The sequence below is a fragment of the Bufo bufo genome, chromosome 1, assembly GCF_905171765.1.
Source record: "Bufo bufo chromosome 1, aBufBuf1.1, whole genome shotgun sequence".
Classification (NCBI taxonomy): Eukaryota; Metazoa; Chordata; class Amphibia; order Anura; family Bufonidae; genus Bufo; species Bufo bufo.
In genome coordinates, this window is record NC_053389.1 from 468,723,126 (window position 1) to 468,749,937 (window position 26,812).

General features: G+C 40.3%; 1 protein-coding gene across 2 annotated transcripts in view; it reads left to right on the forward strand.

Annotated features, from left to right (window-relative positions):
• Positions 1 to 26,812, forward strand: part of PLEKHG7 (pleckstrin homology and RhoGEF domain containing G7) — a 92,795-nt gene that overhangs the window by 32,709 nt on the left and 33,274 nt on the right. For both annotated transcript variants that reach the window (XM_040408818.1, XM_040408824.1), the window contains exons 5-7: positions 18,078 to 18,205; positions 25,292 to 25,332; positions 25,874 to 25,972. In XM_040408818.1, the coding sequence (XP_040264752.1) occupies positions 18,078 to 18,205; positions 25,292 to 25,332; positions 25,874 to 25,972 (268 nt within the window). The remainder of the gene's footprint in view (positions 1 to 18,077; positions 18,206 to 25,291; positions 25,333 to 25,873; positions 25,973 to 26,812) is intronic.

Below are 26,812 nucleotides of genomic sequence, written 5' to 3' on the forward strand. Positions count from 1 at the left end.
CTTTACCTACCATTGTATTGTTGTTTTTTATGTGTATTTTAATATATTCCGTCTCGTGTTGAGACTACAATAAAGTTTACATTCATTACTATTTGTGCTAGCCTCGTTTTCTTTTTTGGTGTTCTATCCTGCCCATATCAGTAGGATGTTTATTCACAGTTCTGCGCACTAAGCTTTAGGACACATCAAAGTAGGAGGAGGAGCCAGTTCTCTCCAAGAACTCCCACAAGGGTTAATCCCTCTACACACCAATTTTTATCAGCGGGGTTACCCTTGACGGTGTTAGATCTGCTTGTGACATATATTGATGCCCTCAGAGGCAGTCCATATGAGCTAGAAAGTAAGGTGCTAGCTATCTGGCTAACTACATAAAGTCCAAAGTCCATTTGTAGTGCATAGGATCACATTGCAGTACCTGTAAGAGAGTACATGCAATGGGCTAAATTCTTGAATGTTGCTAAAACTTTAAAAGGGTTAGTGCAAAAACACTGTGTAAATTCATGATGCAATAGCATAGTGCAATTAAATTCACATTAGAGTCTTTTCCTTTAATTCTGGTGGATCATGTGCACCAAACTGGAACAAATCATTCCAGAGTCATTTGTAATCCACATGAGGTAGTAATGTCAATATTTGTAATCCACATGAGGTAGTAAAACTAGTATTTGTAATGCATATGAGGTACGGTGCCAACATGCGCAACCTGGAGATAGTTATAGGATGATGGATGGAGTTCATGAAGTCCAGGCACATAAGGGTGGACGGAAAAGAAAAAGCCAAAATATAACCACAAAACAAGGGGCAAGTTTCTCAAGGTGTGTCCATGGCTCGACTCCTATTGTCTCTGTAGGTTAGAGGCACGCAAGTAAATCCTGTTCATGACACCAAGATTTCAACAGGCGCCTCCCCATAGGGCCCTCAATATAACGCGTCCCAGGTGTAGGAGATGCCGAGTGGTATAGTGCAGCCGATCTGTGTCACGGTGCTCCTACGTGGATACCGCTGGACCACAGGCTTTGGCTCCGAAGCAATAAATAGGGGGAATAATGGAGGGATTTGAAAGAAAGATTGAGTCCAGACCTTGTAGGTAGTTGAACTGCAGCTTTACTTGAATAAACGTTCATGAGAAACAGTCTTCAAGCTTTGTCTTGGTTCCAGCAGGCTTTAGCATTAAACTGGCAGGCAAACTCCACTCTGCTATATCTTTCTCTCACTCTGCTGTACGGACAGGCTTGCTGTATAACTCACCTTTTTCTGTATGCTGCACGTCTCTCTGTAGTCTGTCTTATGGTTATGCCAGGGAACTTTCCTCCTGGCTCCTGAGGCTTCAAGCTTTGGCCTCCATGGCCAGCAGAGCTTAAGGTGCTAAGTCTCTGCTGGATGTGCCCCTGCACACCCTTCCCTTAGCAGGGGGTAAGCTAGACTAACTAGAACTTCTGCAGTATGCTGCACTTCTTCTCTCTGTAGTCTGTCTTATGGTTATGCCAGGGAACTTTCCTCCTGGCTCCGGAGGCTTCAAGCTTTGGCCTCCATGGCCAGCAGAGCTTAAGGTGCTATGGCTGCAGTGGGCACATCCAGCAGAGACGTGCCCCTGCACACCCTTTCCTTAGCAGAGGGAAGCAAGACTAACTGGAACTTCTGCCCCACCCTTCCTGCAGGAAGTAGGACTCGCCCACTTCTCACCAGAGGGGGGTTAGAATGGAATGGTAAGTTCCATTCTATCTAAGCTCTGCCATGTTTGCTTCCACCTGCTGGTGAACCAGGCACATTACATTTGAACATTTACATAACAACATTATTAGGAATGCACAGTGTGGAAATAAATGCATAAGATGACATGAGGTTAGACCAATAAAGACAGTAGCAAGGTGCAGAAGTGGTAACACTACTCTGGGGTGTTACATTCCCCCTTACTTAAAACAAAGCAATCCTAGGCTTTTGCTTAGGTTGTGCTCTAAGATACCCAAGGAAGGTTAAAGTGTTGCATAAGACTCTTTACTATTATGACATACATATACTAACATAGAGACGGCTACCACTAGGTTCCTGCCCATATGATAACACCAATAGAAAATGACTCACAAAGAATGTGAGTGCACGTGCTAAGCCTGCACGTAGGGTAGAACACCAAAAAAGAAAACGAGGCTAGCACAAATAGTAATGAATGTAAACTTTATTGTAGTCTCTAAGGTGCTAAGTCTCTGCTGGATGTGCCCCTGCACACCCTTCCCTTAGCAGGGGGTAAGCTAGACTAACTAGAACTTCTGCTCCACCCTTCCTGCAGGAAGTAGGACTCGCCCACTTCTCACCAGAGGGGGGTTAGAATGGAATGGTAAGTTCCATTCTATCTAAATATAGCTCTGCCATGTTTGCTGCCACCTGCTGGTGAACCAGGCACATTACATTTGAACATTTACATAACAACATTATTAGGAATGCACAGTGTGGAGGACCTGGAAATAAATGCATAAGATGATATGAGGTTAGACCAATAAAGACAGTAGCAAGGTGCAGAAGTGGTAACACCACTCTGGGGTGTTACACATTCATTTCTGATAATTTGCCCGATTATTGCCCTGTCTAAATCCACCTTAAAACAGATTAGATGTTGGCCCACAATTGATATATCAGTTGCTTCAACAACATTTGAAATGTGTCGCTGAATAAATGTCACGACTATGGCCAAACCCAGGAAGAACCTTACTATAATCAACCAATGATTCTTAGTGAGTGCCATCCAAAGGTATTCCAAGGTTTTCTAATGGGGAGAACATGGCATAGGTTAGTGAGATAGGGAAACAAAATTCTCACTGTGTGGTTTTGAACAGGAGTAATAACTCCTGACATGTCTGTTTTAGAAAATGACCCATAAAACACTTTTCTTAGAATTCTGCATTGAGCTTTTCCTCTGTTATTCCTTCAGAATTATATGAATCAATGAGTGAACTAATGAATAAATGAATGAATAAATGAAGAGCTGAGTGTTACTATTTCCCTTGTCCATGGGATGTGCCACTAATTGTTGACCTTGCCAGTCACAACTGATAGTGTAAGTGGGGCCATACCTTCTTGTCAAGGGAAACATTAACACCCAGTTGGCAATGCATTTTTACATTTCAAAGAGAAATAACAGACGAATGAGGCAACCAAGAATTCTAAGTACAGAATTGTTGCTTTTTGGGAAGTACAAGTATTTACTAAAACAGGTACTGTATGTCAGGAGAGCTGACTGGCCATCTTTAACCACCCCACATCCACCCATAGGATAAAAACGTCCTATGGGTGGATGTTTAATTCTGAATGGACGTTCTGGAACATCCATTCAGAGATCGCAGCTGCACGCTAATCGTCAGTGACAGCAGGGCAACCCTTAGAGCTGTCCCTGCCTTCTAGATCGCTGTACACACAGCGCTCAGCGAGCGCTGTGTATACAGATCAGGAAGCGCTATGGCGCTTCCTATCCCGGCCCGGTGGTCACCTGACCGTCGGGGCGGGGGAGTGCAGGAGCTGTCAGGTCTTTCACAGACCTTAATCAGTCCTGCACTGAGGCTGTACAGCACTGTATACTGCTGTACAGCCTCTCTGGGGGGTGTATTTCCACTGTAACTGGGGCTACCATGTCAGCCCCAGTTACAGGAAAAATCAATAGTGGGGAAAAAAATATGAAGCCAAATGTCCCCCAGAGGTCTTTTATGACCTTATGGGGGACACAAAGTGTAAAATAAAAAAAATTCCCCAGTTAAATAATTTTAAAAAAATATTTAAAATAGGAACAAATAAATAAAATAGACATATTTGGTATTGCCGTATCCGTGAGGACCGGCTCTATAAATATATCACATGATCCACCCTGTCCAATAAACACCATAAAAAATAAAAACTGTCAAAAAAAGCCATTTTTGTCACCTTACATCACAAAAAGTGCAACACGAAGAGATCAAAAAGGCGTATGTCCCGCAAAATGGTACCAATAAAGCAGTCACCTCATTTCGCAAAAAATGAGCCCCTACATAGGATAATCTCTCAAAAAATAAAAATAAATATAGCTCTCAGAACATGGAGACATTAAAACATCATTTTTTGTTATTGTGTTAAAGTGAAATAAAAAAAAAAGTCGACATATTAGGATATTAGGTATCGCCGCGTCCATAATAACCATCTCTATAAAAATATCACATGATCTAACCCCTCAGGTGAACGCTTCTATGGGACTATGCACATGAGTGGTGGTTTTCACGCATCACTTGTGCGTTGCGTGAAAATCGCAGCAAGCTCTATTTTGTGCATTTTCCACGCAATGCAGGCCCCATAGAAGTGAATGGGGCTGCGTGAAAATCGCAAGCATCCTCAAGCAAGTGCGGATGCGGTGCGATTTTCACGCACGGTTGCTAGGAGACGATCGGGCTGTGGACCCTATCATTATTATTTCCCCTTATAACAATGTTATAAGGGAAAATAATAGCATTCTGAATACAGAATGCATAGTAAAATAGGGCTGGAGGGGTTAAAAAATTAAATAAAAAAATGTAACTCACCTTAATCCACTTGTTCGCGCAGCCGGCATCTCTTCTGTCTTCATCTGTGAGCAATAGGACCTTTGATGATGTCACTACACTCATCACATGATCCATCACCATGGTGATGGATCATGTGATGGACCATGTGATGAACGCAGTGATGTCATCAAAGGTCCTATTGCTCACAGATGAAGACAGAAGAGAAGCCGGGCTGCGCGAACAAGTGGATTAAGGTGAGTTAAATTTTTTATTATTTTTTTTTAACCCCTCCAGCCCTATTTTACTATGCATTCTGTATTCAGAATGCTATTATTTTCCCTTATAACCATGTTATAAGGGGAAATAATACAATCTACACTACAACTAACCCAAACCTGAACTTCTGTGAAGAAGTTCGGGTCTGGGTACCACAGTCGGTTTTTTATCACGTGCGTGCAAAACACATTGCACAAGCGCGATAAAAACTGAACATCGGAACGCAATCGCAGTCAAAACTGACTGCAATTGCGTTCCTACTCGCGCAGGTTTGCCGCAATGCATCGGGACGCATTCGGACCTAATCCGGACACGCCCGTGTGAAAGAGGCCTAAAAGTGCAACATCAAGCAATCAAAAAGGCATATACCTCCCAAAATAGTACCAATCTAACCGTCACCTCATCCTGCAAAATATGAGCCCCTACATAAAACAATCGCCCAAAAAAATAAAAATAACTATTTTTTTCAGAATATGGAGACACTAAAATATCATTTTTTTTGTTTAAAAAATGCTGTTATTGTGTAAAACTATAATGCTGTTATTGTGTAAATAAAAAAGTATACATATTAGGTATTGCCGCGTCCGTAAGAACCTGCTCTATAAGAATATCACATGATCTAACCTCTCAGGTGAACACCGTAAAAAAAAAAAAGTATGTAAAAAAAGCAATTTTTTGTCACCTTACATCACAAAAAGTGTAATACCAAGCGATCAAAAAGTCATATGCATCCAAAAATAGTACCAATCAAACTGTCACCTCATACTGAAAAAAATGAGCCCCTACATACGACAATCGCCCAAAAAAAACAACTATGGCTTTCAGTATGTGGAGACACAAAAAAAATGTTTTTTTTTTAAATGCTTTATTATGTAAAACTGAAACAAGAAAACCAAAAAAAGTTGTCATATTTGGTATTGTCGCATCCGTAACAACCTGCTCTATAAAAATAGCACATAATCTAACCTGTCAGATGAACATTTTAAATAACAAAAAATAAAAACCGTGCCAAAACAGCTATCTTTTGTTACCTTGCCTCACAAAAGGTGTGATATAGAGCAACTAAAAATCATATGCAAACGACAAAGCAGCATACAGATGAACAGTTTATAAATGAGTCATATTATTTGAACGAATCAATATGAATATAAACTAAAGAACTATAGATTTTTATTAATACACTTAAAATTACCTTGACCGGTCAACCAATACACATATACCCTAAATGAGATGGGAAAGGGTCCAGGATTGAGTAGACAGGAGGATATCAATCGTACCAGGGACAGTACTATTCCTATTATATTCCTGATTGATCCTCAGCCCAGAGGTATCATCTAATGGTGGTGACCCCCCGTCCTCGTACCTATCCTGGATTACCCTAGTTAGCCCTGAAGAAAGTACCCTAAAAAAGTACCAACAAAACTGCCACCTTATCCCGTAGTTTCCAAAATGGGGTCACTTTTTTGGAGTTTCTACTCTAGGGGTGTATCAGGAGGTCTTCAAATGTGACATGGTGTAAAAAAAACAGTCCTGCAAAATCTGGCTTCCAAAAACCACATGGCTCTTCTTTCCTTCTGCGCCCTGCCGTGTGCCCGCACAGAAGTTTATGACTACATATGGGGTGTTTCTTTAAACTACAGAATCAGGGCAATAACTATTGAGTTTTGTTTGGCTGTTAACCCTTGCTTTGTTAGTGGAAAAAATTGATTAAACTGGAAAATTTACCAAAAAATAGAAATTCTGAAATGTTATCTCCAAAGGGTTACCAAAGTTTGTAAAATCAGTTTTGAATACCTTGAGAGGTGTATTTTTCAAAATGGGTCACTTTTTTGGAGTTTCTACTCTGGGGGTGCATCAGGGGGGCTTCAAATGGGACATGGTGTCAAAAAACCAGTCCAGCAAAATCTGCCCTCCAAAAACCATATAGCGTTCCTTTCCTTCTGCGCCCTGCCGTTTGGCCATACAGCAGTTTACGGGGTGCATCAGGGGGTCTTCAAAATCTGCCTTCCAAAAACCTTATGGCATTCCTTTCCTACTGCACCCTGCCGTGTGGCCATACAGCAGTTTACGACCACATATGGGGCGTTTCTGTAAACTACAGAATCAGGGCAATAAATAGAGTTTTGTTTGGCTGTTAACCCTTGCTTTGTTACTGGAAAAAATTGAACTGGAAAATTTACCAAAAAATTGAAATTCTGAAATGTTATCTCCATATTCCATTAACTATTGTAGAATACCTAAAGGGTTACCAAAGTTTGTAAAATCAGTTTTGAATACCTTGAGAGGTGTATTTTTCAAAATGGGTCACTTTTTTTGGAGTTTCTACTCTGGGGGTGCATCAGGGGGGCTTCAAATGGGACATGGTGTCAAAAAACCAGTCCAGCAAAATCTGCCCTCCAAAAACCATATAGCGTTCCTTTCCTTCTGCGCCCTGCCGTGTGGCCATACAGCAGTTTACGACCACATATGGGGTGTTTCTGTAAACGACAGAATCAGGGAAATAAATATTGAGTTTTGTTCGGCTGTTAACCCTTGCTTTGTTCGCGAAAAAAAATGATTAAAATGGAAAATCTGCCAAAAAAGTGAAATTCTGGAACAACTAAAGGGTTAACAATATTTGTAAAATCAGTTTTGAATACCTTGAGGGGTGTAGTTTCTAAATTTGGGTAATTTGTGGGTGGTTTCTATTATGTAAACCTCACAAAGTGACTTCAGACCTGAACTGGTCCTTAAAAAGTGGGTTTTGAAACTTTTCTGAAAAATTTCAAGATTTGCTTCTAAACTTCTAAGCCTTCTAACATCCCCAAAAAATAAAATGACATTCACAAAATGATCTAAACATGAAGTATACATATAGGGAATGAAAAGTAATAACTATTTTTGGAGGTATTACTATCTATTATAAAAGTAGGGAAATTGATAATTGGAAATTTGCTAATTTTTCCCAATTTTTGGTAAATTTTGTATTTTTTTTATAATTAAAAATGAAATTTTTTGACTCAATTTTACCACTGTCATGAAGTACACTATGTGACGAGAAAACAATCTCAGAATGGCTTGGATAAGTAAAAGCGTTTTAAAGTTATCACCACACAAAGTGACACATGTCAGATTTGCAAAAAATGGCTCTGTCAGGAAGGGGAAAATGTCCCGGATGTGAAGGGAGACTATCAGCAGCAGTGATGGCCAGTTCGCAGTGTTCACCCGCGAACATATGCAGGCTGCCATCTTTTTTCACAAGTCCGGCGAGGCACAGGTAAGCCCTTACCTGTGCCTGTACCGTGAGCCGGTCTGAAAACAAATGCGGTCACCGGGAGCAGGCAGTTCAGAGAACAGCCCGATTAAGGCCCCCGGTGGCTGTTCTCGGAACTGCCTGCTCCCGCTGACCGCACTTGTTTTCAGACCGGCTCACGGCACAGGCACAGGTAAGGGCTTACCTGTGCTTCGCCGGACTTGTGAAAAAGGATGGCAGCCCGCATATGTTCGCGGGTGAACAATGCGAACTGGCCATCACTGGTCAGCAGCACTATGCTGCCCTCATTGATTTCAGCAGTCTGTCACTGCCATGCTGGCATTCAGTACTTTTATAGTACTGACCTACCGAATCTTACGAGAGAGGCAACTCCAATGTTGCTTACTACCCTTGATGCCTCTGGACAATGCGTGACAAGTTTAATTTCTGTTGTACATAGAAAAGACACCTGTGTGCAGAGACCTTAAGGCCCCCATACACATTAGTGTATTGTCATCCAAGCCTGCCAAGAATGGCCAGTTCGGCCACAGTCTAAGGTGTCAGGGGATTGAAGGATTTGTGAATATTTTCACCCAATCCTTTTGGACAAGCTACCACCAGAGGTGTCTGGCAGAGGCTTTCTCCTCATTAAATAGACATATACATGCGACCAAACCGAATGTGTATGTGTATGGGGCATTTGGGGGAGGGAGTTGGGAGAGATAGCCGTTGGCCAAACACTATCGAATAGCTATTAATTGTGTATGGCCAGGTTAAGATCAGACAAAGAGGTAAAAGATAAGCCACATCCAAAGATATGTCAGGTGACTAGCACCAACCAATGGCTGTGTGGCTGTAATAATCCAAAGATATAAAAGGGGTTTTCGATCTGCTTGTCTACACATGATGTATGGTGAATGGTGTACATCTAACTACTCTAAGCATGTATGCACATGTTGCTCGCTATTGTATCCTTTATACAATATAACTCTTGTTATTCATAGACATAATAAATGATACTGCTAAGCAAGTCAAACATACAGTTGGTGTGGCCTATTTATTCAACACAGGTTAGAAATATTACATTTCTGTTATCTATGTTGGAAAAGTTAAAAGGAATGTGTTATCAGAAAATTGCCTGTTGTTTAAATCAAGTTCTTATGTTAAACATATTTTTCTTTGGGTGATTTTTTTTATTTTTTTATTTCCATGTCCTATCAAATCAATTTTATAAAAAATAAATAAAAAAAATCCTACAGTTTTCACACTGGCCACTAGGCCTAAAATGTGTGAAGACTTCCTGTTCTTTGAAAGCAATCACAGGGGCCATAGACACAATGGCAGGACCTCCTTGACTAGAATGTTCTAGGCATGCTCTGTGACCTGTGCAGAGGTCAGGAGGTAGTAGGATCAGGAGGATCCTGGAGTTACTTCTCATTGTAATTTTGTCTGTGATGATAATCAGATAGCTACTGAAAAGCAGTGTGCAGAACAGAAGTGTTGACATATTATTTAACCTAATGGGCAGTATGAAAACAGCATGATTTTAGGCTACTTTCACACTGGCGTTTTGGCTTTCCGTCTGTGAGATCCGTTCAGGGCTCTCACAAGTGGTCTAAAACGGATCAGTTTTGCCCTAATGCATTCTGAATGGAAAAGGATCTGCTCAGAATGCATCAGTTTGTCTCCGTTCCGCCTCCATTCCGCTTTGGAGGCGGACACCAAAACGCTGCTTGCAGCGAAACTAAGCACTCGCGTTTGGTGCGGATCCGTCATGGATCTGCAGAAACGCATCCGTTCAGATAATACAACTGTCTGCATCCGTTCAGAACAGATCCGTTTGTATTATATTTAGCATAGCCAAAACGGATCCGTCTTGAACATCATTGAAAGTCAATGGGGGACGGATCCGTTTTCTATTGCGCCATATTGTGTCAGTAAAAAAAGGATCCGTCCCCATTGACTTAAATTGTGTGTCAGGACGGATCTGCACCAAACGCGAATGCGAAAGTAGCCTTAAGTATTTTTTTTTAATATGTGTGATATGGAAAATTACATTACCAAAAATATTTTTAAGATAAAAAGGTGATTTTTTTTCTCCCAATGACACGTTTCCTTTAAGTTAGTTTGGCAGTTGTATTTGAAAGGTCACTAGAGCAGACTTTATGCAGAGATTGAGCCAAAAACGGTTGTCCACAAAAGCCGCAGTATATAAAGGCACCCTGAGACGATGTAAACAAGGAGCAAAGCGATTAGCTTTTAAATTCTCATCTATTTGCTTTTGAGAAATGGGTGTAATAGCATGCAGCAATCAAATGGCAAGCAATAAATCATTTGTTTTCCATGGATCTGCCTGATTGAAAGATTATTATTAGTTATACATCCCCTTATCTAATCGGAGATCTGCCAGTCGTTAGCAGTGTAAATGCTGTAGGGGGCAAATAAGCAACAATCACAATAATTAGCAAAGAGCTCAAAAGATTTAGCAATTATTGTTCTGTTTAATTGAACTTCTCTTTTTTGTAAATGACTCTCTAAATAGTCACTTTCCACTCGTTAATGAAAAATATCTGCTCATCTAATGGGATGCTTAGACTAGACAGTCTAAAGATTAATCACAGTGGCTGATCCTGATGATAACTCTGGAGCATCTTTAGGCTGTATAGGCTTTTTTCACACTTGCGTGAAACACACCCGACGGGCTGTTCTGGGCAGGGTACAGCCCGCCAGATCCGTCCTTGCCGGGCGCAGCCAGCATTCTGTCCGGCCCCATTCACTATAACCAGTGGAGATCCAGCCGCAAGCCGGCAAATATGCGGAGGAGCAGCTGGACTAATACTGCCGCTCCCCGCAAATGTGAAACAAGTCTAACTTTACAAGACCTATTAGCTGGCTTTAGGGTAGGGTCACTGCATGCAGCAGTATTTGTCCTGCTGAAAGCCAGCATTTATGCCAGAAAGTCACCTGATTCTCCTCAGATCCCATTTTGTCAATGGGGATCCGGTGGTGTGCAGCGGTGTTCGGCTATGCTGGATATAGTAACTCCGGTAGTCTGTTCCTCTGCCGAAACAGACTACCAGAGTTTATTGCCAGAAATCTGAACCTTCCCTAAGGGTACACCAAAAAATGCGCCAACATCTCCCCATGAAGCCATGACCGTTTCTGTCACGTCATGCTCCTTTGTCAGACAAGGCATAAAATGTGTCTAAAACAATTAATGTGGCGAAAGGCATGTACAACAGTTTTTTTCCCTGACTCATTCAACAGTAAATCTGCCCCATTGTCTGAAGTTTTGTCAAACTTCACAAGTTTAGGGCTCGTTCATACGGAACAGAACAGGAGGCCTATTATAGAAATGACTATTCTTGTCCGCAAAACGGAACGGAGCAGTTTTTGCGGACCCATTGAACTGAATGGTTCCGTATACGGACCATATGCGGATTGCAAAAAACGGCCCGTATACGGAATGCAAAATACGTTTATGTGAACGAGCCCTTATACTGTAGGTAACCTGTGCTTCTTACAGGATACAGCTAACAGCTGCTGACTGTTACACCACTATATTTCATCTCACTTGTGTATTTCTTATTGTACAGCATTACTGTTAATATTGTTTTCTTATAACCAATGATATATTTATATAGACTTTACATATCTATACTCATTACATAAGATCTTACAAATTTTATTACACCTATGTTTAAAGCTGGCCATACATTTGAGATAATAATCAACGGCATTGTGTCCGATCAGTTGTCCATGGGATCATTCGTACAAAAGATCCCACCAACTAAACTAGGCCTACCAGAGAGTCAGTTTTTTTTATTTTTATAAAAATAGATTTTCTGATACTTGAGCAGAATGGCAAGTAATCGGCTGAATTCAGCCAATCAAGCCATCAACTTGCCGTTTCGGCCTATTAAAAGCTGAAGTTTCCTAGCGTGGAGGATTATATTTTTGGCAGACAAGAGTTTGCCGTCGGCCATCATAAACAAAAAGTTTGTGCTAGTTTCTCAAATTGCCATTCCGTCCGACTTTAATCTCATGTGTATGGCCACCTAAACACCTAGTTTTCCAGTTTAACGATTTATTAGGCACAATATATCCATTTGGTTGTGGTTTCATTCTCCATTTGTGATCAGTTTAGATTGACCCACCAACGTATGGATTCGACATGGTGTTTAGAATATGCAGCAAGGATTTATTTTATTTATTATACTCCCTTATATAGCACTGAAATATTCTGCAGCGCTTCACAGATATTAGCATCACACTGTCCCCTATGGGGCTCACAATCTAAGTTCCCTATCAGACCCCAGGCACCAGTGCTAACCACTGAGCCATCATGCTGCCCATTTGGTTGTATCAATCGCTATGGACAACAATAGCAGATTACAAGATGGTATGACTATATACTCTGCTGTCAATATATTTGGGGGTCTGGTATGCTAAACGTACTGTATCCAGAAATGATAGTGATAGAATGAGAAGCCTGGTCACGGTCAGCTTTAATGGTTAGTGAACATTTCCTGCTCAGGGGTCTACAGTTGATATTAGAGGAACTAACAAGAGAACATTGTGCACCATTACAAAAATTACCTCCACTAAATGCACACTCCAGATTCTACCAATACACCATCCACTCAGGCAATCAGTAGTATGTGGTCCAGTTATGTTGCTTACTTGCCTAATGAACCCACAACAACTGGATATTATTACAGCCCATCAGTGGTGTAACTAGAAATGACAGGGCCCCAGGGCAAATTTTTGAATAGGCTCTATTCACCGCACCAACTTTTTCACAACCCACTAGTCAACATAGCTCTCTCAGACCAGGTCCTGCAGCCGCTCCGTTCGATTCCTACAAGTATATACTGTACGTCATGTGATTTTATATACTCTCACTGTTTATAATGTAATTATATAATACTGTTGAGGTGGCCCTGACAATAAAATCTTTTTGGTCTTCCTCCTGGGTGGGCCCATTCAGAGGTCCTGCCCCTTAGCAGCTGCTTACACTATAGCTACTCCCCTGCAGCCCATGCTTGCCAAGCACCAATGAACGCAAGCAGACAGGACATGGAGAACATTCATGTTATAGTCAATGTTGCACTGCTGCCCACCAGATCTTGATTCCAGGCAATCAAAAGTGCTCTGATTGCCTGGAAAAGTCTCTATCTCAGTCTTTCTTCCTCTCTCTTTTCTTTTGAATTTAATGATACAACATGTCTGGTTCCTTAGAATTAGAATTTTTTCAAAATTTTAGAATGGATTCACTTATCTGTAGCCACAGACAGTATGTGCGCCAACATTCTGGCTCAGTTTCAGCTAGAATTTTGTATGCATCTTGATTAATAAATCTGCCCCAGTGTTCTCCGTTGGTTGAACTTCATGTCTTTTTTCAACCGTATTAACTATGCAATTATGTAACCATTTGTGATGTAAAAGGGATGTCCAGGACTTGGAAAAGAGGGCTGCTTTCTTCCAAAAACAGGCTCACACCTGTCCACAGGTGTATGTAGTATTACAGGTCATCCCTATTCACTTCAGCAGAGCTAAGCAGCAATACCAGGCACAACCCAAGGACAGGTGTGGGGCTAGTTTCGGGAAAAAAGCCTTTTAACCCCTTTAACTATACAAGAGCCTGCTCAATAACGCCCTCATTCCTGGCAAGTTTCAGTCTCGCATAACAAAAGTTTTTTTTACCATTAGAAAGTAAAACAGAACACACAGCGATCTCATGTCAGGCCCCTTGATTCATACAATAGAATCCAGTCATGTGGGCCGGGTGGCTGGTTTATATTTTTAAAGGCGTGGGTGTTCTTAAGATATTGCTTACTCAGTATATAAATACAATGCGTCAGAAAAGGTAAATCTTGTGCTTATTTGCCAACTGGATTTTCCTGTTTTCTTTTGAGAGCTACTATTCACATATTGTCCGACATATAGAGTTTGGAGATTTTGATTCTTAATTATTTCACTTAATCCATAATTGTGCTTGCTTTGTGAGAGCAGTTACAATAATCTCTTCTTGTAAACCACTGAAATTCAATCAATTCGGACTAGTTATTGTTAGAAGAATGTAAATGGTTTTAACGCTTCCATTGTTCTAGCTTATCTATGCTTGTCATTGAAGTGCCAAAGTTTAGGCAAAGTTTTATTTTTCATGTATTGATCCCATATTAATATATCACTAGCTGTCATAAACAATATGAACTATTTCAAAATTAGGAGATTAGAAAATGGGAATTTTTCTTCCAAAAATAGCACTGCTCCTGTCTGGCTGATAATGTAGCTTAGCCCATAATTAACAATGCACAAAATGATCAACCAAAACGAATCTATAAAAAATGTATCGTATGTATATGTGTATATTTTTGGCAAATGTGCATATTTACATATTTTTTGCTATTGTTTTTAAGCGCATTCATATGTGTTGCATATGTGTATGGTGTTTATCTAAGGCTACTTTCACACTAGCGTTGTTTGAATCCGGCGTTCAATTCCGTCACCGGAACTGCCCGCCGGATCCGGAAAAATGTGTGAAAACGGATTACATTTGAATCCTGATCAGGATTTTGATCACAATGAAAAAATGCATTGGAAAAAACGGATCCGCCATTTATGGACTTTAACCTTTTTTTCACATTTTTCGAGTCTAACATGCAAAAGCCAGATCCGGTTTGATGGAACACACGGCGTTAATGCAAGTCAATGGGAAAAAGGCCGGATCCGGCGTTCAGTCAAAGTGTTCCGGATTTTTGCCCGGAGGTAAAAATACAACATGCTACGGTTTTCTGAAAAGCCTGATCAGTCAAAAAGACTGAACTGAAGACATCCTGATGCATCCTGAACGGATTTCTCTCCATTCAGAATGCATGGGGATAAAACTGATCAGTTCTTTTCCGGATTTGAGCCCTTAGGACGGAACTCAGCGCCGAAACAGAAAAACGCTAGTGTGAAAGTACCCTAACTATGTGCTTTTGTGTTATAATTATATTATACTTTGGTACAAAGTGGTCAAATGTATTGATTGCACCATGTGTGCTGTTTTTGTGACCACGTGATCGTTTGATTGCATGGCCAGGTGTGTGAACGGCATATATGGTGCAAGCTTTTAGAAGTTCAATGTCGGACCGCAAATTGTTCATAGTCTGAAACGCGTAACTGAACTTGTCCTTTATGTTGAAGGTTTTAATACCGCAAATAAAGCTACGATTTTCCACTATTCTGGAGCTGGATATTCCTACTTTTTCTACTATAATTTTTTTTTCCATCCATGCAGAAACTATATTATCCTTTGTCCAAATTGCTAATATACATAATTGTCCTCCAATGAACTACATCATTAGTACGATAGATGTTTGATATTGTTCCTAGTATATAGAATAATTTACTGGAAATTATTTTGGGGGATGTTAATTGGTTGTTTAAGAATATCATGTAGTATAAATGGGCTGCAAGGAGTTTGCATGTTTCCCATTTTTGGGGCGTTTCCTTCATTTACTCCTGTTTCTTCCACATTCTCAAAAGCATACTGATAAACTGAACTTGATACCTGAATATGTCTGAGTTAGGTCACTTTAACACTTGTGGTAGCCTTTTCCGGCAGGCTGTTCTGGCAGGGGAACAGCCTGCCGGATCCATGATACCACAAGTCCACCGTGCCACTGGAAGTCCGCTCTGGCCCCAATTACTATAATGGGGGCAGGCAGGAGGTCTGGCCACAACACACCAAACATGCCGAGAGGCGGCCAGAATAAAACTACAGCACACTGCGGTTTTTGTTTGCCGTGCTGCGGCTGGACCTCCGGCCTGCCCCTATTATAGTTAATGAGTCTGGAGCGGAGTTCCAGCGGCACAGTGGACTTGCAGTAGCACGGATCCAGCCTACCGGAACAGCCTATTGGAAAAGGCTACCTCAAGTGTGAAAGTAGCCTTAGGGTGCTGTCACATAATTTGGTCCACCGCTATGTGGCCGAAAGCTGTTGGTCCCTGTACATTTCTAATAAAATAAGTGGTAATGGCCAAGCAGTTTTTCAACAAACCGCACAGCCATTAGCAAACTGCAAGAAGTTACTACTTTTTTCATTAGTAATCTGTGTAGCCCTACTGCTTTTGGCTGCATCGTGGCACGTTGCTCACCTGTGCTGCAGCCACTACCTGTGATTTCACCCTGAAGGAAATTGGAATGTATGCCCATTTTGAGCCAGTCTTCTTTCTATTATAAATAAATGAGAAGGGTGGCATTTATTGAGTATGCATTGCTAGTAGAATCTCAGCAGTTCGGAGGAGAAGTGGTGTCTGTCCTTCTCACACCTCCTTCAATGTGGATGAGGTAGCTGATAAGTAAGTACAAAGTTACATATCACATTCCATCAGCTGTTACTACAAAGTACACAAAGTAATCCGGTTCACGGCCTCTTGGCTTCTATTAGTATACATATTCCAGAGGACAACTTGTCAACTTTCAAGGACAGCATAACTATATCTTCTTCATAAAGTAAAACCATGTGTTTTTTTAATTACATATTTATAAGGAGAAACCTGAAAAGTCTCTACAGCAGCCCTTACGCGTTTCACACAGGTTTTTCCTTGTTCGTAGCTTAGGTTATACTGAAATGCAAATTTGGCTGATGTTAAATTATGTAACTGGTTGTAAAATATAGCCTGTAGATGACAGGTACTCAGTGTCAAGCATATAATCAAAACATAAAAGCAAAGAATTCTAGGTCTTTTCATTTTGGATGGAATGTTAATCAATAAAGAATCCCTATTCATGGAAATCTAAGTAAAGCTTTCCAGTACCTGTGTTTAAAGTTAATTAACACATGTCAATCAAGAAGAATTAGCCAAGTAGAAATTACTTAAATGGGAAAACCTGAACTTTTACATTCTTGCCTTGTATTCTGCCACTACCCTTCTGACCAGATGTAGAGAAAGATATTAAGTGGGCCAATTTGGTATCAATATTGTTTTTAAGCCCATTTTCTAGTTTAAAAAATATTAAGACCTATTCAAAATGTATATTTAAGTCTATGGACACCTTTAGATCAATCCATCAGCTCAGCCTACATTCCCTCTCTCTCTCTCCTCAATGATCTTCTAAGCTGTTTTATGATTTTTTACTTGGTCAGTAAATCAGTTTAGAAGATAGACTTAGTCTGACAGATTTGCTAATCACTGAATGGTATTCTGCAGCCTGCCATCTACTGGAATACAGTATTATTACAAAAAACTATTTTTACGCAAAATACATGCAACTAAGACATGATTAAGAATAGCATTCCTTTAATTTTGTATGTAGGTAATAGCCATGGCCTACTGTACAATGCTGCTCGAGACACACCACTGTTGGCTGCCTAAAACATGTAGATACATCGGGGGCTGATGACTTGCTAGTGGTCCATGTTTTTATTTTCTTCATGGTCTAGAAGAAGTGATTTACCAGTCCCCTTTGATATGGTGAATTCAAGGTGAATTTCATTGCTAATAGAGCTAAGTTCAATCAATGCTTGATTACATCACAGACCTCACATCTATAGGATGGCCCTTAAAGGGGTTGTAGAGGTAAGGGGAACATAAAAATGTTTTAAATATCATCATTCACCTTTCTATAGTAGAGCAGTTTCAGTGCCACAGCTCCCAGCTCTGCTGTTTCTGCTCCCAGCTAGACCAGAAGTGATGACGTGCTTTTCCTATTCACATGATGCTGTAACCAATCAAGGCCTCAACAGTCAGCCATGTGTACAAGAATGGTATCTGACAGCTGAGCCATTCTTGCACACCTACCCGCTGAGGCCATCGATTGGCTTCAGTAGTCCCATAAATAGCTATGACACATCATAACTTTTGGACTGAGAGATGGGCAATGACAGGACATGAGCCATGGTGCCGGAAAAGCTGGACTTTCAAAAGTTGAGGGATGGTTTTCATAAAAAAAATTTATACCCCCAACCACCTTCCTGCTTTCACGACATTTAACTTTTTGGTCAGACAACAACTTTATTAATGGTCCTAAAGTCTGTAGTAAATATTAATAAGTGAAATATCTTTTTGTTCTGTTTTCAAAGGCAGAGTGAACGAAGACGTAGTTCTGTGGTATTGAGCATACCTGGACTGGAGGTGTTCCCGGGAGATCTTCTGGTTTCAGATGGTGCTTCTGATTACATGTATCATGCCCCATGGCTTCCTCAATGTGGTATGAATATGTAAACATTGAATTACATTATGTATTATTCAAAATGTCAGAGATATGGTGCCAGCCGGTGAAAAATTTTGATAAATTCAGTTTTGGCTAAACCATTATACAGAAAGCTTAAGAGTTGCCTCAGTATCCCCCACTTTTCCCAGGAATTATTCTTTAAAGGGCTTCTGTCACCCCACTAAACAGTTTTTTGTTTTTTTTTGGTCAGTTATAATCCCTATACTGCGATTTTTTCATACATATTGTAATTAATCATTTCGGTTCAGTAGATTATGTTAAAAACGTATTTTTAAAATATGCAAATTACCTTGCTACCAGCAAGTAGGGCGGCTACTTGCTAGTAGCAGCCGCATCCTCCTATCCTAAAGACGCCCCCTCCGCATGTTGATTGACAGGGCCAACGGACGGGATCGTCCTCTGGCTGGTCCTGTCTGCTATCAAGATCTCGCGCCTGCGCCGTAACAGTATTCAGTCGGCGCAGGCGCACTGAGAGGAGGACGCTCGCTCGGCCGCTCCATCCTCAATGCGCCTGCGCCGATGATGTCATCAAGTACACCCGGAAGAGAAGACGCCGGCATCGCTGGAAGGAGGTGCAGAGTCTGGTGACGTCGCTGGATGCTCGAATCAGGTAAGTATGTACGTAATAAGCATGCTGCCACAAAAACCACCAACGAAATGGGAATAAATAATTTTATAAAAATGTTATTAACACTATACCACCAACGATTATTAATAATAAATCTCTTCCGGGTGTACTTGATGACATCATCGGCGCAGGCGAGCGTCCTCCTCTCAGTGCGCCTGCGCCGACTGAATACCGCGAGATCTTGATAGCAGACAGGACCAGCCAGAGGACGATCCCGTCCGTTGGCCCTGTCAATCAACATGCGGAGGGGGCGTCTTTAGGATAGGAGGATGCGGCTGCTACCAGCAAGTAGCCGCCCTACTTGCTGGTAGCAAGGTAATTTGCATATTTTAAAAATACATTTTTAACATAATCTACTGAACCGAAATGATTAATTACAGTATGTATGAAAAAAATCGCAGTATAGGGATTATAACTAACCAAAAAAAATAAAAAATGTTTACTGGGGTGACAGAAGCCCTTTAAGTTCACTTAGGCTGCGTTCACACGGGCGAGATTTCCGCGCGGGTGCAATGCGGTAGGTGAACGCATTGCACCCGCACTGAATCTGGACCCATTCATTTCAATGGGGCTGTTCAGATGAGCGATGATTTTCACGCATCACTTATGCGTTGCGTGAAAATCGCAGCATGCTCTATATTCTGCGTTTTTCACGCAACGCAGGCCCCATAGAAGTGAATGGGGTTGCGTGAAAATCGCAAGCATCCGCAAGCAAGTGCCGATGCGGTGCGATTTTCACGCACGGTTGCTAGGTGACTGTCTATACACTGTATTATTTTCCCTTATAACATGGTTATAAGGGAAAATAATAGCATTCTGAATACAGAATGCTTAGTAGGTGATCAATTGAGGGTTAAAAAATAAAAAAAATTAACTCACCTTGTCCTCTTGTTCGCGTAGTTCTCCCGGTCTTTAGTTCTTTAAAAAGATGAACTATGGGCTAAAGGACCTTTGGTGACGTCAGATCACATGCTCCAATCACAGGGTCCATCACCGCGGTGATGGACCATGTGATTGGAGCATGTGATCTGACGTCACCAAAGGTCCTTTAGCCCATAGTTCATCTTTTGAGAAGTAAAGAAGAGACCGGGACTTACGCGAACAAACGGAGAAGGTGAGTTAATTTTTTTTATTTTTTTTAACCCTCAACTGATCACCTACTATGCATTCTGTTTTCAGAATGCTATTATTTTCCCTTATAACCATGTTATAAGGGAAAATAATAACATCTACACAACACCGAACCCAAACCTGAACTTGTAGTAATAGAGTAATGAGCGAGCACTCATACACTTGGCAACCAAATTGACATGTGCAGAAAATATTTATTATATCCCCATAAAATACAAGTAATAAAATTTATAAGAACAATGTAGCAATAATATACAACATTACAGTCACATATTGTGGTAGATATGATCAACACTATATTCATATGACTCAATAGTGTCGATAAATTCAATAATATATATCACACCAAGAAACTTCAAGTATATGCTGTTTTTTGGGAAGAGAGGGTATTATCTTCTAGTGCTCTATCCCAATTTGGGAAACTGAATGTCACTGAAAATGTTGTAGGTGTATTCACTGGGAGCGCAATATGTTCATAAAGTGTCCACAGGAATCCTGATAATGTGAAAAGTCTCTTATAGCTGATCCTTTTAAGCTCGATATGAGCTTTGGATTGGAGAAAACTTTAAATCGATGTTTGGCTTACCGTCTAGCGTCTGCTGTCCCCCTATTGCTTCAATGGAGCTTTAAATATTTGCCGGCTTATTCAGTCGCTCCATACAGCAAGCTGGTTTAAATTTCGCAGGAGTTCCAAAGATCACGGGAGTTGCCACTCTGTTCCGCAATTTCCTTTGGTGCAGCTTTCGACGATAAGAATAGTTAATCCTTTACTGTAGAGATTTTCTTCTGTATGGCCATACAGTATTATCGGAGGCTTTTCAATGCAGGTACATCACTTGTTTCACCATACGCGTTACGGGTAGATTCACTCTCCCTTCCTCAGTGGTCAAGTGTCTGCCTGCTCTGCCTCCATTTTTATCCATTCCTTTGATTGCTTCCCAAATCTCGGACACCTGTTGTTCATGCTACTCCCAGTTTGCAAGGGAATCCTCCCACATAATCAAGGGATGATTCTATACAGCCTTGATTTAAAAAAAAAAAAAAAAAAAAAAAATTTTTTTTTTTTTTTTCCCTCTTGCAGTTTCCATGCGTTTTTTATGCGTTTTTTGGGGACACATGCGTTTTTTGGCCCAGATGTCCCAATTGGTGTGATATATCATTATGTGAAATATAAACTTGATATCTGATTGCCAACACTTATAAAATGACTTTTTATAATAAAATATTATTAAACAAATTTTCAAGATTAAAATATCAATATAAGAATATAAAACAATAAATAATAAATGTGAGGAATCTTGAAAGTTTCATAGGAATCCTAGAGTTTGATACAATTATTCGGATTTGATAGAGAAAGAAGGGTGGGTATCTCGGAGCCAAGGACACGTCGCAGCGCCGATAGACGGCCTAGCATGCGACGTGCCGTCGGCCTCGAGACATCCAACCTACATAAATCCAAAAATTTCCAACTCCGAATTAAGGCCTTTCGGTTGTAGAGATCCAAATTCATAAATGCGTCTGGATTCTATCCTAGACATTTGTCTGATAAAATCACCGCCTCTCCAGTGTTTCTCCACCTTCTCCAGTGCCGTAAACACCAGACTTGATGGATCCTGATTATGCATCTCTTTATAATGTTTAGATAGGGAATGTTTATCGTACCCCTTCCTGATGTTGGCAATATGTTCGGCCACTCTTTTTTTGAATGGCCTCTTGGTACGTCCTATATATTGTCTGTTACAGGGGCACTGGAGAAGGTAGATAACTCCACTGGAGTCACATGTAAGACAATCTTCTATCTCCCAATTATAGTTGTTCTGAGTCGAGGGGACATTAGTCGTCAGGCGGGGTTTTTTATTCATTCTACAACCCATACACCTTCCACATTTATAAAAACCCTTCAAACTCAGCCAAGTTCCTGAAAAACTCAACTTATTCTGTTTCCACGGTTTTACGGTAGGGGCCACCTTGATACCTAGATTGGGTGCCCTAGTGAAGGTAATCGTCGGAACAGTCGGGAGTAAGTGTCCCACAATTTTGTCATTCAACACATGGTGCCAATGGGTTTTAATAATTTTCTGAATCTTCCTATAATTCTCATTAAATGGAAGAACAACTCTCATGGCTTCTTTATTTAGTGTTTTATCTTCCTCATTATCCATCTCATTTTTATCTTTATTGTCCTCCTTATTAAAGAACTCTCTTCTATCTAATTTCCTAATTTGGTTGAGTGACTCCTCCACTAAGTTTTCAGGATATTCCTTCTCAATAAATTGTCTTTTCATCTCAATGGCTTCCATCTCAAAAGTATGTCCCTCTGTGCAGTTCCGCTTAATCCTACGGAACTGACCAGAGGGAACATTTGTCAGCCATTTCGGCAGGTGACAGCTAGAAAAATCGATATAACTATTTCTAGCTGTGGATTTACAAAATGTCTCACATATATATTTATTACCAGATTGTGTGATTAATAAATCCAAGAATTCGGTGCTCTCCTGTATGTTTGAGGTAAAGACCAGATTTAAATTATTAATATTGATTGTTTCTAGGAATTTTTCCAATTCTTCTTTACTCTTTTTCCAGATGAAGATCACATCATCTATATAACGGCGCCACAGGGCCAGATCCGTCCCCAGCCTTGGCTTCTGTGAAGAAGTTCGGGTCTGGGTACCACAGTCGGTTTTTTATCACGCGCGTGCAAAACACATTGCACACGCACGATAAAAACTGAACATCGGAACGCAATCGCAGTCAAAACTGACTGCAATTGCATTCCTACTCGCGCGGGTTTGCCGCAACACACCGGGACGCATCCGGAACTAATCCGGACACGCTCGTGTGAACCCAGCCTTAGAATCCTCTCCAGTAGTGCTGACAGAGTTGAATTACAAGCTTGGCTCGGTTGCTGTTTCAAAGTTTCTAGTAGTAAATGTACGTGGCACTGTCTTCTGCCAAGTCCATTAACTTCTGAATATACCACATAATCCTGCTTGATCTACCAACTCTGTTCTCTATCTGTGTGGCTTATAGAGAACCTTCCACCAATCACTTTTTAATCACTTATTAAAAGGGTTGTTCCATGATAAATTATGTGTCTAACAACCCCTTTAAAAGCCTATATGTAAATATGCTATGTATTTTTTTAATTTAAAAAAAAAAGGTGTTTCCCTGGAAAGTACAACTCGTCCTGCAAAAAATAACCCCTCTGGGAAGGCAGTGAGTGAAAAACACAAAAACAGAAAATCGCTCGGGGCTAAAAGAGTTAAGCCATAAATAAAGGCTTAAAAAAAAACCTGAGCAGCAATGCTTTTGGGTCAGCTACTGCCAGGAAGAATTAAAGACATGTTTGTCATTATTATGTTCTAGTTGCTCAAATTTGTATCTAGTAAGCATTAAAGGGATTGTATGAAATTAAAAAGGTGTTTTTTTTTAACCCAGAAACAGAATTACTGTTGTACATGGGCTGTGTCTAATATATGTTTACAACCATTGCCCCCAAAATAGGTGAAAACGGATGCTTCAGACAATTCTATCAATTGTATATCGGCCGTTTTATAGAAAACAACATAAAACCAAACAAACCTCCTACAAACAACAAACCGCTACCCTTTATAGACAAAAGTATTGGTAGACAACTCTTAATCATTGAGGTTTCATTCAGTTCCATTGCAACAGGAGTGTAAACTCAAGCAGCTAGCCTCAGCAACTCAGCCGTAAAGTGGTAGACCATGAAGTTACAGAACAGGGTTGCTGAGAGCTGAGGAGCATAGTGCATAACAGTTGGCAACACTCTGCTGACTCACTAACTGCAGAGCTCCAAACCTCCTCTGGCACTAACATCAGTACAAAGGCTGTGCACCAGGTGCTTCATAGCATTGGTTTCCATGGCTGAGCAGCTGCATATGCAATAGCCCGGATAGGGGGTGCTTGCAAACTGTTCTTGTTATGTAATGTTATTTACCATGTTAATGCATTGTAATATACCAGCATATCTCTGTATGAATCAGTCAGGGTTAATAATCCTGACTCTGCCCTTTTAGGAAGTTAGGTGCTGGACTTACCGGTAGATCTGCCCCTAGCTAAGTTAATATTGTGCTAGTGGAGGAAGTGACAGAAAGTTGCAAGTGCTCACTCCCAAGAGAACTAGGCCTGAGATCCAGAGAATCACTGTCTCTCAGGACATTTGTATCATGTAAGCCATCACTACTTCACAGTACTTCAGGAAAAGAAAAAAGAAAGAACTATAAGGTCCAGAATCTACATGGCCAAGCACTTAAGTCAGTCAGTGAGGTACTTGCTGATAAAGACTTTACTGCAGTGAGAGGGACATTGTTAAAACACCCTTTACACTTGGACACTGTCTGGCCCACCTTATCCTAATTCTAATCCTGTACCCCTCAGCTACAATAATATGGCCAGCCTTAGAGATAGACGGAAGGAATATACAATTCCCATCCTGGCCTATATCCATACATTGCTGTCTGGGAAGATTTGCATTGAGAATGGTTTGGAACAAAGTTTTCATACCATTGGATGCACTACAACTTCCATTCTCCACTTTAATAAACAGAGACATTTATATTTATCTGGACTAGTTACTGACTTTGAAAATATTTGACAGCCACTGTATCTACATCTCCTTTCTTTTTCAGGGGTTGGCCTAGGACCCTTCATTCCAGTGAAGGGAAATATTAATGTTTCACCTTACCAATACATTTTGGAAAAATTGCTTGTAATTTTGTAGCAACAGTTTGGGGAAGGCTCTTTTCTGTTCCAACATAACTATGCCCCAGTGCACAAACCAAGGTCCATATAGGCATGGTTGGGTTAGTTCAGTGTGGAAGAACTTGACTAGCCTGCACAGAGTCCTGATCTCATCGTATACCTGTGGGATAAACTAGAATGGAGACTGTAAGCTGGGACCTTTTGTCCAACATCAGTGTCTGACCTCACAAATGCTCTTCTGGATGAATGGGCAAAAATTCCCACAGACACACTCCAAAATCTTGTACAAAGCCTTCCCAGAAGAGTGGAAGCTGTTTTAGTTGCAAAGGAAGGGGAATGGAGAGCAACTTTATATATTATTACCTATGGTATTAGAATGGGATTTCAAAAAACTCCTGTAAGCGTAATGTGTAGGTGTCCCAGTACTTTTGTCCATATAGTGTATGTGTGTAGATACACACTGAATACACATTATACTCCACCTACTGCTAGTGAAATGCTCTATCTCCATTAGAAAGCTGATATTTTATACATATTTATGTCCATAGTATAAATACATACTTTTTTTTATTAAATAGATGTCAAGAAACCAAAATGGCCTTTCTCTAAGAAAGCATCGGTGAGTGTTTAACTATGGTATTTTTCAGTGATTTAAAGAGACATGCATGTATTTTTTTAGACTTTCCATTTGACAATAACCTTTGGGTGACCATGGTTCTAGTCATGTGCTGTAAATCCTACGTCACAATGTAATCATTTACATAGAGTTTAAAGCTGAGAGTCCTTCTAGACATCATCATGGCTTTACACATGAACACTGCAATGAACTGCTTATAATTTTCTCCGAAATCATCTCTTTATAGTATCGGTTACAGGGATTGTACTAGACTGTGGTAGCAAATTTAAGTGAAAAGAATGAAAGGTACAGGGGGGACCTTCTATGAAATGTTTAAAACTTGATGAAAGTAGATTAGGCAACATTGAGCACATAGGTGGCATCTGAGGTGGTATCTGGAGACTAGTGTTGAGATATACAGAGGGATCAGGTTACAAGAGCTTTGTATGCAAGTACCTGTATTTTGAACCCTGTGGGTGACTGCCAACCAATGACTTACATCTAGAACTAATGACTGGACTTCTATTTTTTTTTTCTTTCCTAGTTCATCAAAGGCAAACAAAAGCAAACTCCAGATTTGGAGAACTGTCTCTTAACATTCAAGGTTCCAGATTTCACTGAATATGAATTCTATAACATTAAGGTATAGTAAGAAAATGTCACCTTTTATGTGACCTCCTAAATATGGCGAAAAAGATAGTATGAGATGTGATTTTTGTGTCAGAAAATGAATTTAGCATACAATACTTAACAGACATATTTAATTTGTTCCCTCGTATTTGCTTTTTTTTTTTAATCAAAATCGAGATTGGATCTTACCAAAAGATGAAAATACAGAATATTTCCTTTTGGAATAAAGTTTTGATTTTTTTTTCTAGGAATCGTGCCCAGATTTGGTAAATTAAAAATACAGTGTATATTGCCATAAAATATGATTAGCTACCACTTTAATATGTGCACTTGCTTTGAAACTTCAATACTGTGTCTCAAACCTCAAACAGGTTTTCCAGCTGGTCATTCTTTTAAGGGACAGAATGGCTTAAAAAGGAAATAAAAGAAGTCATAGTCATCTCACTGATACCCCACCTTCCTATTCTGACTATTCTCAGGTCTCAATTTCCCGATCTCTTTTTAACATGCAGATGTCATTGTTCAGTTAACTACTAGCTGAGGTGGGTAGTTTCTGAAGCCAGTTACTGACAGAGCTGTCACATTTGCATTTCCTGTGTCAAAAGGGACCAAGAAGTAGGTTGTTAGGAGAGGCAGAAAGCTTTGGAACAGAAGCAGCAAAGAATTCTTGAGTATCACTTGGCTGTCTTTTTTTCCCCCAAATTTTTTTTATATATACCGGCCAGCTAACCACCTTTAACTGCAAAGTGGCCAATTTTACAAAATAGTTTATTAATGTACAATATAATGCTGCCAACATAGTATCCATTTATTTTTTTCTAATTACTAGCTGTGGTCTATGAACAGCACAGAT